The sequence below is a fragment of the Mandrillus leucophaeus genome, unplaced genomic scaffold, assembly GCF_000951045.1.
Source record: "Mandrillus leucophaeus isolate KB7577 unplaced genomic scaffold, Mleu.le_1.0 Scaffold157, whole genome shotgun sequence".
NCBI lineage: Eukaryota > Metazoa > Chordata > Mammalia > Primates > Cercopithecidae > Mandrillus > Mandrillus leucophaeus.
This window is the reverse complement of record NW_012101554.1, coordinates 3,097,257-3,109,641: the sequence shown is the minus strand read 5'-3', so window position 1 is coordinate 3,109,641 and position 12,385 is coordinate 3,097,257. Positions and strand designations below refer to the sequence as shown.

Sequence of the window (12,385 nt, the reverse complement as noted above, 5' to 3'; positions counted from 1 at the left end):
GGCTACTAGAGGGAGTGAAGATGTTACAATGAAACTGGCCAGTCTCATAATATCTACAGGGGTTTGTATTGTATGAGAAAAAAAAAAAAAAAAAAAAAAAGGTTAGCTTCCAAGTAAAACTAAACAACAAAAAACAGACTTCAAGTGATTTCATGCCTGTGATGAGGTTTCATTTGATCAGAAACATCTCTTCACTGTACCATCACACTATCCTCAAGTGCATTTCCGAGTTTTTGTTCATCTCAGCACCTGGAATGCCTCAACTTGCCTCTATGAAAATCCATTTTGAAGTTTAGGTCAACTTTCTCTTCCATAAAGACTTCCCTAATACCCTGAGTCATACCGATTTTTACCTTCTCTTGAGTCCTCCAACATTTTCAGTATAGGTTGAGTATATCTTATCCAGAATGCCTGGGACCAGAAGTGCTTCAGACTTCTATTTTGGGGAGATTTTGAAATATCTGTGTTATAGATACATATGGATTAAGCATCCTTAATCCTAAAATCTGAAATCAGAAATGCTCCAAAATGACCATTTCTTTTGAGCATCATGTTGGTGCTCAAAAAGTTGCAGATTTTGGAGCATTCTGGATTTCTAGATAAGGGCACTCAACCTTTATTTAATTAAAAAAACTGTACTTATGTTTTCTAGTTGTTTAATTTTATAATAAAAATGGCTATTAATTTTTGAGTACTTTCTATGCATTAGTTGCTATAACAGATGGTATATATACATTATTTATAATCTTCACAGTAACCCCACAATATATACATTATTTATAATCTTCACAGTAACCCTGCAAAGGAGGTAGCAATATCACTCTCATCCCTGTTTTGTATTAGGTTGGTGCAAAAACAATTGTGGTTTTTGCTATTAAAAGTAATGGCAAATAGACTGATCCCCAGAGGGCTTATGAAACTTGCTTAGTTTGTCTGTTAGTTTGCTCACTCACTTACCCATTCATCCACCCACACACCTTTCTCCTGGTTCTCCTCCTATCTCATTGGTTGCTTTGTCTCAGCCTCTTTTGCCAATTCTCTTTTCTATTCCTGTTTCGTTAATGTTGGAATATTCAAGGGTTGAGTTTGTAGACAAATTCATTATTTTTACTCATTCAATTTGTGATCTCATCCAGTTTTATGGCTTTTTATAGTCTCTGCACCCTGATGACTCCCTAAATCAGCAGTCCCTAACCTTTTGGCACCAAGGACTTGGCTGGTTTCATGGAAGACAATTTTTCCACAGACTGGGGCTTGGTGGGTGGTTTCAGCATGAAACTGTTCCACCTCAGATGATCAGACATTAGATTCTCATAAGGAGCACACAACCTAGATCCCTTGTATGTGCAGTTCGCAATAGTGTTTGTGCTCCTATGAGAATCTAATGCCCCAGCTGATATGACAGTAGGCGGAGCTCAGGCAGTAATGCTCGCCTGCTGCTCACCTCCTGCTGTGCAGCCCAGTTCCTAAAAGGCCATGGACCAGGCCCTGGGGTTAGGGGGTTGGGGACCCCTGCCCTAAATTATATCTCCATTGTTGATTTCTGCCCTGACCTCCAATTTTTTTTTTTAAAATCATCAAAATTATAGGATTTTACAAAGAGCTATGGAAACTAATAGATTTAAATAAGGGCAGAAATTATATTAAAATGACTCACTTTCATTTTCTAAGATAATTATATCTATGATAGATCTATATAGAGGATATTCAATCTAACACAATATTAAATACACCGCCTCCCCCTTACTTACACTTACAGACTGATTACAGAGCAAATTAAAGTATCCCAAAGTCATCCTGTTAACTGGTGCTTTTCAGGCTAGTGATTTTAGACTGGAATATGCATTCCAAACACCTGGGGATCTTGTTAAAATGCAGATTCTCATTCAATTAAGCTTTCGTGGGACCCATGACTGATTCCTTGTTTCTTTTTTCTAACCTTCTTAAATTTTTATGTGTACCACACAATATTTTTTTTTGTAGTTTTTTTTTAATTTTTAATTTTTGGCCGGGCATGGTAGCTCACAACTGTAATCCCAGCACTTTAGGAGACCAAGGCAGGAGGATCGCTTGAAACCAGGAGCTCGAGACCAGCCTGGGCAACAGCGAGACCCTGTCTCTACAATAATAATAATAATAATAATAATAATAATAATAATAAACTAAAAAGAAAAAATTTTTTAAAATTGTTGTGGGTACACAGTAGGTTATATATTTATGGAGTATATGAGATATTTTGATACAGGCATACCATGCATAATAATCACATCAGGGTAAATGGGGTATCCACTATTTATGCTTTCTTTGTGTTACAAACAATCCAATTATACTTTTAGCTGTTTTTAAACTAGACAACAAATTATTGTTGATGTCACCCTGTTGTGCTATCAAATACTACATCTTATTCATTCTATTGAACTACATTTTTGTACCCATTAGCCATCCCCACTCCTCCTTCTCCCCCCACTCCCCCACTATCCTTCCCAGCCTCTGGTAACCATCATTCTATAGGTACAATGTTGTACAGCAGATCTCTTGATCTTAATAATTTTATATTATTGAAATTTTATATCTATTGAATAATAACTCCCCATCTTCTCCACAGCCCCTGGTAACCACTATTCTACTCTGTTTCTGACCTCCAGGCTTTTATAGACCTCTAAAACTTAGCAGTTCCTATACAGGACTCTTGAAGTTCCCAACAAACCTGTTCCTCATGCAGTTTTCCATCTCATTAAATGGTAAGTCCATTCTCCCAATTGCTTAGTACAAAAACCTTGGAAATATCCTTGACTCCTCTCTTTAATATCCATCCATCAGCATATTATGTCAGCTCCACCTCTGAAATATACCCACAATCCAACCACTTCTCCCCACCTCCTCCAGTATTACCAAGTCCAAGGTACCAATATTTCTCTCTGGACTAATATCAAAGCCTTGTAAGTGGTCTCTGCTTCCATGCTGGTCACTCTCTAATTCATTTTCTACATAGCAGCTAGGATGATCCTTTGAAAGTCAGATCATGTCACTCCTCAAAGTTCTCCAGTTCCCATGGCTTCTCATCTCACAGTAAAAGGCAAGGTCCTTACAACTTCCTTACAGGATTCCACATAATCTGGCTTCCTGCTACTTCTTCGACTTCATTTCTACTATTCTCCCTGCCTATGCTGTTACAGACACACAGACCTCCATGGACCTTCTTAAACATGCCAAGTACTTTCCTGCCTCAGGTCTTTTGCATTTGCTTCTCTTTCTGCCCAGAAACTCTTTTTCTAGAAACTTGCATGGCTCTCTCCTTACTTCCCTCAGGTGTTTGCCGAAATGTCACTTATAGGAGACATTCCCTGACCACGCTATATCACTAACCTTTAGCACTCTCTTTTTGTAACACCTCCACCTCCTTCCTCTGCCATAACCTTCCTCATAGCACTTATCACCACCAGACATAGCATATAATTATCTGTTTACTTGTCTGCCTCCTTCCACAAGACCAAGTTCCACTGGGGCAGAGATTTCTTTGTTTTGTTTACTGCTCTCTTCCCAGTGTCTAGCATATTACAGGTGTTTAATGAATATTTGCTGGTTGAAGGAAAAATGAATTAATTCAAGTAGCTTTTATTAAGTGCCTTCTATTATATAAGCTAGGACCTGTGCTAAGAAATGAGGGCAGACACAAAGTCAAATAGGAACTTACTGTGCACCTATTATATCCCAGACCCTTTATGTATATATAATTTTACTTGATCCACTCAAATGACTTTCTTCCCTCTCTCTCTTTCTATATCAAGTAGCTACCATGTACCAGGAGATATCAGAGGCAGGGGAGACAGCTATAAACAAAAATGGAAACTAAATCTCAGAAAATTGAGTAACCTATCCAAAGTGTTTATGGAATCCACATTTCAGTCTCTGGCTAGGTAGAACAAAATACTAGGCACAAAGTAATTACACAATAAATTCTTACTACTGTGAACCATTATTGAACCATACTTAGTACATCTCCCATTTCTAGAAGAATGAAACATGTAACAAATGATTTCATGTAGTATATGCCTATAGTACCTAGAGTACAAAATCTATGAACAAAGATTATCACGTAAAAATTTTGTTAGCTACGTTTCTGGTTCCTTAAAACAAATTTTTAACAACATTTTGTTGTTATTGTTAAATACCACTCCCAAACTGCATATGTATTTCCCCCCAGAATACTTACCTCCAACAAATTTTTTCTTTGACAAATCTTGTCCAGTTTCTTTTTCAAATCCCCCAAATACTCACTGCTTCTATAAGCCTCTCCAGAATAATATAACCTAGGTCAGTAATTTCTACCACTTGTTTTCTTTTCTACCTCCCAAATACAGAATATAGACCAATTTCCTTTGGGTATGCATGAGTTGGATTTAACCAGGTATTCACTACAGGGCATAATAAGAAACCAAGGTTCCACTTACATTATTATCAGAGTTAATCATCTGTACTTTAAATTCTGCCTTTCTTGATCGTAACAGTCTACAGTGCATCCTCTTCAGAAGGAAAGTTGATTTCTGTATTATGCCTTGTATCTTTGGTTATTTCACCTGTCATGTTTCATCTCCTTACCTCTACTGTCATGTTTCTTGAAGACAGACAGTGGGTCACATAATCTTTTATAAGGACACAATATGTGGCCCAAGGCCTTCATATTAAGAGGCTATTTAACGAATAGGTTTTTTCTTTTTTTGCTATTCTCTTTAGAGATAGCAAAATATAAACAGTTTAGGTGTACCTGGATCCCCTACAGAAAAAAGCAAAAATACAGAAAAAAAGTATTTTCATTTACTGTGCTTCACCAACTCCTCCTAGTCAAGGGAGAATGTCTCAAAATAATCAAATGTGGAAATGACCTTAATTAATTAATCTTGCTTAAATCATTATTCATGCTTTTTGGGTATCTCTCTTCTTTCAACAGACTGTAAATTCCTCAAAGATGGTCTCTATTTTCTAATCTCTCCTTATCAGCACTACCTATTAGTGTGTTCTAGATAGAGTAAGGTGCTTACTAAATCTTGACCATAAATACAGAGGGAAAAAATGAACCTGGTTCATTTATTAGGACAAATGAACAATTGGGTGAATGGTGGTACCATGTATTGAAATGTGAAAAGAAGGAGAAGAAATAGGTTGGAGGAATGAAAATCAAGATATTAGTTTGAGGTATGTTAAACCTGAGATACCTACTACGCATCCAAGGGGAGGAGATGAGTGGCAGTTCATTGTGTAAGTCTAGAGCTTATGTGACAGGTCAGGGCTGGAGATACAAATTTGAGAGTCATCAGCATATATGGATGACTCTTGAATGAGATCATCCTGGCAGCAGAGATAGAGACAAGATAGTATTGCCTTGGGGCACTCAAACATTTAGGGTCAGGAAAACGAGGATGATCACAAACAGGTTCTCTATTGTGTCCCAGAAACCAAGTGAAGAAAGTATTTCAAGGAGGAGGCAATACTTACATCAAATTTTATTGGATAATTTAAAAAAGATTTGAGAACTATTAGATTTGGCAGTGTTGAGTTGGTGACTCTGATAAACACCTTCGCAGTGGGGCGGAAGGCATGTAGCCTAATTACAGAGGGTTTAGGAGTCAAAAATGAGTAAAAAGAATAGAGAGAGTGAGAGTATGGAAAACCTTCTGAGGAACACTGCATAAAGAGGAGCACAGAAATAGAAAGCCAGCTTGAGAAGTGGGATAAGGGAAGGTGTTTTTGTTTTTAAGATGAAAGATGTGTTTGCGTTCTGACTTAAATGATCCAATACATTTAAAAAAATGATTAATATAAGAAGAGAGAGGAGAAATAAATGCAGGTGCAAAGTTCATGAGAGGGAAAGAGATCCAGGACAAATGCTGGCCACAGACAGAAGTAGGAATGATTCATCCATTGTGACAGATTGGAATACAAGGGATATGGCAGTATAGATGTAGACAGCAGATGCAATGGTGGAAAGATAAAGTATTTTTCTTAATTTCATGGTGAAATAGGAAACAAAGTCAAGAAATGAGAGTGAGGAGAGAGTAGTAAGCATTGGAGGTGTGAAGAAAAAGGAGCTGTGAAATAGTCATCTTGGAGTTTGCTAAGGAATCGATTGGGGCTGGTGGTCTTAAATTTAAAGTAGAGTAGTCAAAATAGTTGTATCATTTTTCTCTTATCACGTTCAAGTGCTTGGTGGAGACCCAGAGTAGGCAGAAAGCTGGAGTTAGCCAGTTTGTTAGGTTTTGCCAGGTGAGTATGACTGAGGGAGCACACAAGGTGCTCGTTAGAGATGTATGGAAAGAAGGGATTATAGTAATCAACCTCAAGTGGAATCTAGCCTGGGTAAGGAGAGAAGACACAAGTGAGTGAAGAACAGTGGAAAAAACTGACAGACTGACAATCCTCAGAGGATGAAAGAATGTTGGATTGAGGGTACTAACTAAGAGAAGGTGCTTGAAATTGGGATTTTAGAGGAGGCTAGTTTCAGGTATTGTTACAATCAAAGTCTTACACTTGTAGTCTAAAGTATAATCTGAAAGTTTAAAAATCACCCTTATTTTTTCTTTTTCAACCCATATTCCAATCTATCAGCAAGGTCTGTGAGCTACTTTTAAGACATATTAAAATATTAAAACATATTCCCAAGTATGAACTCTAACCACTACCATCCTACTCCAAACTTGCAACATCAGTTATCTTTTGGACTTGTCTCCTGGCATCCATTTGTGCTCCACTATGTCAATCCTACAAATAGTAGCCAGGATGTCTTTAAGCATAAATAAGGTCACATCACTTCCCCTCTTAAAACCCTCCAATATCTTCTCACCTCACCTAGAAGAGAATGAAAAGTCCTACACTGCCTGCTGTACCTGGCTCTTGTTACCTCACTTCATCTACCACTCACCCCTTGCATATTGTGGCCTAGGCACACTGGCCTTCTTGCTTTTCCTTAAGTATACCAAAGCATCCTCTTGTCTCAGGGGTTGTGAACTTGTTCTCTCAGGGACATTCCTTTCCAAACATTCTCAGAGATACTCTTACTTCTCCACCTTTCTGTTCAAATGTCATTTCAGAGAGGTCCTCCCTTGTTCCCTTAAAGTGTCTCCTTTCTCTTAAAATGCTTTATCTTTCTTCAGAACGCTTATCAACACCTGCCATTATATTTTATATTTGTTTACTTTTTGTCCCCCTCTCTATGAAATAAACTCCCCAAGGGGAAAGACTTCATCTGTTGTTCAATGCCCAAAACACAGCACACAGCACATCTCAGTAGCGTTTGTTGAATGAATGACTCAAAAAATACACACTTCTTGATTAAGAAGATTTCAAAGATTAAAACTAACTTGAGTTTCTGATTATCTGAAACAAAATCATTGTGAGAGAATTCAATTAATTCTATGTTTAAAATGCACATAAAAAGACTAACTTTGCAATGTAATATGTATTAAGCAGTTACCTGATCTTTGAGAAATTTTCGGATGTTTCGATGGGCTCGGGAACATTCGGTTAATAAGCTGAGAACTGGAGTTAGACCCTCTCTATAGCTGCTTCCCTATAAAAAAAAACCGTATGTTTTTGAAATACATTAGTTTTGTTTCTAACAGTATTACTTTCCTTCATGTAACTGAGGATATTAATTTGTTCTTGAGGTGGGGCCTTTTTTTTTGAGATGGAGTCTCGCTCTGTGGCCCAGGCTGGAGTGCAGTGGCGCGATCTCGGCTCACTGCAAGCTCTGCCCCCCCGGGTTCATGCCATTTTCCTGCCTCAGCCTCCCGAGTAGCTGGGACTACAGGCGCCCGCCACCGCACCCAGCTAATTTTTTGTACTTTTAGTAGAGATGGGGTTTCACTGTGTTAGCCAGGATGGTCTCGATCTCCTGACCTCGTGATCCGCGAGGTGGGGACATCTTATGTTACCGAAGCTTACAAGCTATTTTAATAATTCTTTTCCTAACAACATTTCCATTTTATCATCTTCCTGTTTACTATTGCCTTTTTTGGTCCCTCCTGGATGTTCCTACATTTTCTAGGATTCCCATGGGCTCAGCCAATGGGCTTGAATGAAGCAAAATTTTGGTGACTCGCCTATGCTACTTTGCTGCCTTTTAATATAGATACCTGACAAAGTGAGTGATAGACCAGAGAATGTAAGCAGCTCACAACAAATGGAAAATTGACAAGGTCTTCTTCTTTTTTTTTTTGGAAGATGTCTTTTAGGTATTATGAAGAATATTTAGCAAGTTTTTGGGGGAATATTTTTTATTTCTAGGACTCACAAAGTAACAACACGGAAGAGTAATTAATTTTTCCTTTGTTTTCAAGCACTAGTCATAATTTTGGTGCTGCATGAACATAATTTTCAGCATTGAACAAATAAATTAACATGGCTTCAGCAATTTATCATGTATTGTAATAAACTGCTTTCCAAAGTAAAAACAATTATGCAACATATCAGTTTCAAAAAAGCTTAGATTTAAAAATCATGCTCTGTGATGTGTGTCTGTATGTATGGCACATTTACATTTTTTGGAAGCATCTTCCCAGGGCTTACATTTTATCAGCCTTACCTTGTCTATTCTCTTCTCCATAAAATTGAGTAAAACATGAATGGCCTCCATATTCATACCATTGTATACCATGGTATTGTTTTTCAAAACTGTTTCTTTCTCAGCTGTTTTATTACTGGGCAGTTCATCTAGAGTCGTTGCCTCTTGGGCTGTTTCTTCATGGGTTAATGGACAAATGAGAACATCCAAACAAGAGACCGGAACATTGCTTAAAAGGTTGACTGCATTGCTGAAAAGCAATTAAAAAAATACAATATTTTAACTTGACTGAATAGTCCTTTACAATGCAAACATAATAAGAAGTTCAAAAGTGACTTCTAAGAGTCAATTAAAATATTTCTTTTCCAAAATGAGCCATTAATATTACTTGGCACTTACTACAAGATAGGAAATAAAAAACTGTTTCAAATATATGTTGTACAAATTAGAAAAAACAAATGTTAAATAGACAGACACAATCACATGATGTCATGTCCCTTTCTGAAATGCTAAAATAGGAATTAGTGAGCTTTAATGCCAGCTCTTTAATTTTATTATGGCAACAATGCTAGCTTTGCATTTCTTCCCTGGGGTTTTAAATCCTTTTGTGGATCCACTGGTGTTTTATTATTCCTTAGATTACAACATAAAGCATTTGAGAAGCACTGCAAATAAGCAGCTTATCAGTAGCAACATTAAAACCAAATATTGTAGAATTAAGTTTTATTCTTTCTAAATGTAGAAAGTACAATTTTAAAATCATCCCATTTTTTGTAAGACATATGCAGAAAAGGGGAAATGGAATTTTTTCTCTCTTTCTCATCATCAGGTCTCTAAATGAAGTTAATATAGCTATTTCTAATCTCTAGCCCCTAGGCCTCTCAGCTGTGTATTAATGAATACACGAGCCTGGGATGCACGCCAGTAGGGGGAACCCAAACCTTGTATTTTTGGCATTCCCTAAAAACCTTGTTCTGTTGTTCAACGTACAAAAGATTAAAATGACACTAACAATTTCAAAATTAGATATGTTCTCAACAAACATACTTTCTTCCATGAATTATTTCATATTCTTTCATCTAAAAGGAGTGGTGGTGTTCTGGGTTAACTGGCTCTTATATGCCTATGCCTTAGAACTTCCTGATCAACAATGGAAAGACAGGCATTTCATTTCCTAGTGACAGAGAAGCAGACCTAAAAATAACCATATCCTGACTAAAAATAAACTCCTGCAAATGCAATTTAAAAGTCTAACCACTTGGAAACCAAATTTAGAGCTTAATCTATCTGATACTATCTTAATTTAGACCAGTAGCTCCTTTTACTTTATAGCGACACCCTAAAAAATAAAGCAAAACAAACAGAAAAACAAAGAAATAGAAATACAAAAATTTTTCTTTCCTTTACCCTGAACTGTGCTCCACTTCCCCAAGAATGAGTATTTCCTTTCTTTTTATATTATGGAAAAATAAAAACTGGTAAGAAATCAGTTTAAAAGTTAGACAATGCAGAACAGAAGGTGGTAATGTATAGGGCATCAAAAAACTGAATGAAGAGCAAAAAATAATTTAACAAGTCCTATGAATAAATGGTTCCTAGTAAAATACAAGTTATTTGGTTGTCCTCACTAAAACCAAATACTGCTGCTGCTATTGGTGTTATGCACAAATTCTCTATATTTGGTTATTTGTAAATACTCAAAGGTGGCTGAAATACAATGCTTTCCCCAAAAACTTTCTCTTAAAACTTTTTTGCAAATATCTGTAGTTTATCTTACCTATAGCTCAGAATGTTTCGCTTCTATCTTAAGCATTTGGAAATTGTTACTAAATAATACCATAGATTCATTGAGAATAAAAGGGGGGAAATAACTCTACCTTAGAATTATTTTCAAAAACTGTATACAAGCCATTCTGAAATGTTACGATTTTTTCCCTAAACATCAGGCAATAGGCTCTTGAGTCCACAGACCGTATGATTTTCTGAACCTACCAGAGACCAGATTGAAAAGTTTAAGATGGGTCATTTCATTACAAAGGAATGTTTCCCCTTTAAATTCGTTTAAAGTAAGCAGTTCCCAGGAATTCAGTAAATTGAAGAAACCAAATGTAGAGTTTGATTCAACAAATATTTGGAGGTTTTAGGCTTTTCAAGAAAAGTTCCCATTTTCTTACTTTTTATTTAACAACTCGGTTTCCAAACAACTACAAAATTAATTTTCTGGCTCACTGTGTTTGAGCTATTCTTTTTAAGTAAGGAAGGCCAGCTTTTTGAGCTCTGTCACTTCTCTGACAGTTTTATTTGTGGTAGAAGAGTGTATGAAATTCTCCAGCTACCAGGAAGTCAGTGACTATGCACAGATCTGCACAATAGTGTTTGCATTCCTACTCCAGGGGGTAGAAATACTGTGTATATTACACTCCCCTTTTCAGCTTCCTAGAGATCATTAATCACTGAGACATGACATCCTCCCGCTCATGCTCCCAGCCCCCTCCTGATATGCAGATTCAAAAGCAAGACCTATTTAGAACTCCTTAATGCCCTGATTAAAGCCTTGTCAGCTGTGGGAGAGGAAAAGCAATCTAAAATCTAGTCCTCTGTGAATCGCTGGACAAAAACATGAAATGACACTGAAGAACATGATATGGCACATGTAGATCCATAGCTGTTAATAAATCTTCCTGGTCAAATGTATCTTCTTTATATTTGGGACTTACATATCTTTTTTCAAGACTGAAAAGTCTACATAAATGAATCTTAAAATCTCCAAAAGATTTTCCTTGTGCCCTCTTTATTCATTAAAAAAAACAATTGTTTTTGAGATAGAGTCTCTTGCCCAGGCCAGAGCGCAGTGGCGTGATCACGGCTCACTGCAGCCTTGACTTCCTGGGCTCAAATAATCCTCCCGCCTCAGCCTCCTGAGTAGCTGGGACCACAGGCACATGCCACCATGCCCCTCGCTATTTTTTTAATTTTTAGTAGAGACAAGGTCCTACTATGCTCCCCAAGCTGGTCTCAAACTCCTGGGCTCAAGCGATCTTCCTGCCTTGGCTTCCCAAAGTGCTGGAATTACAGGCGTGAGCCACTGTACCCAAACCCCTCAAAATCTTTGAAAAGTAATTTTTTTCTTTTGTGGTAAGAGCACTTAACGTAAGACCTATTCCCTTAGCAACATTCTAAGTACACAATACAGTATTGCTAACTATAGGCTCTGTTACACAGGAGATCTCCAGACCTTATCTTGCATGACTAAAACTTTGCATCTTTTGACTGCACCTCCTCATTTGCTCCTCTCCCCAGTCCTAGATAACCACTATTCTACTATCTAGTTCTACAAGCTTCACTATTTTAAACTCCTCATAAAAGTGGGATCATGGAGTATCCGTCCTGTGTCTGGTTTATTTCACTTATCATAATGTCCTCCAGATACACCCATGTTATTGCAAGTGATGGGATTTCCTTCTTTTTTTAAAGGCTGAATAATACTCCACTGATTGTGCTGTGTGTGTATATATACATACACACATTTTATCCATTCATCTGACTGATAGACATTTAGGTTGTTTCGATATCTTGGCTATTGTGAACAGTGCTGTAATGAACATGTGATGAGAATGCAGATATCTCTTTGAAGTAGTGATTTTATTTCCTTTGGATATACTCCCAGAAGTGGGATTACTGAATCAAATAATTCTATTTTTCATCTTTTGAGAAACCTCCACACTGTTTTCCATAATGGCTACACTAATTTACATTTCCACCAACAGTGTAAAAAGATTTCCTTTTCTTCACATCCTTACCATCGGCTTTTGTTTTTGAGGTTTTTTT

General features: G+C 37.1%; 1 protein-coding gene across 4 annotated transcripts in view; it reads right to left on the bottom strand.

The window, feature by feature from the left end:
* The window catches only part of RIC8B (RIC8 guanine nucleotide exchange factor B), a 122,506-nt gene that overhangs the window by 37,082 nt on the left and 73,039 nt on the right, over positions 1 to 12,385 (bottom strand). For all 4 annotated transcript variants that reach the window (XM_011975525.1, XM_011975523.1, XM_011975524.1 and 1 more), the window contains 2 exons: positions 8,579 to 8,807; positions 7,469 to 7,564 (listed from right to left, as the gene is read on the bottom strand). In XM_011975525.1, coding sequence (XP_011830915.1) covers positions 7,469 to 7,564; positions 8,579 to 8,807 — 325 coding nt within the window. The remainder of the gene's footprint in view (positions 1 to 7,468; positions 7,565 to 8,578; positions 8,808 to 12,385) is intronic.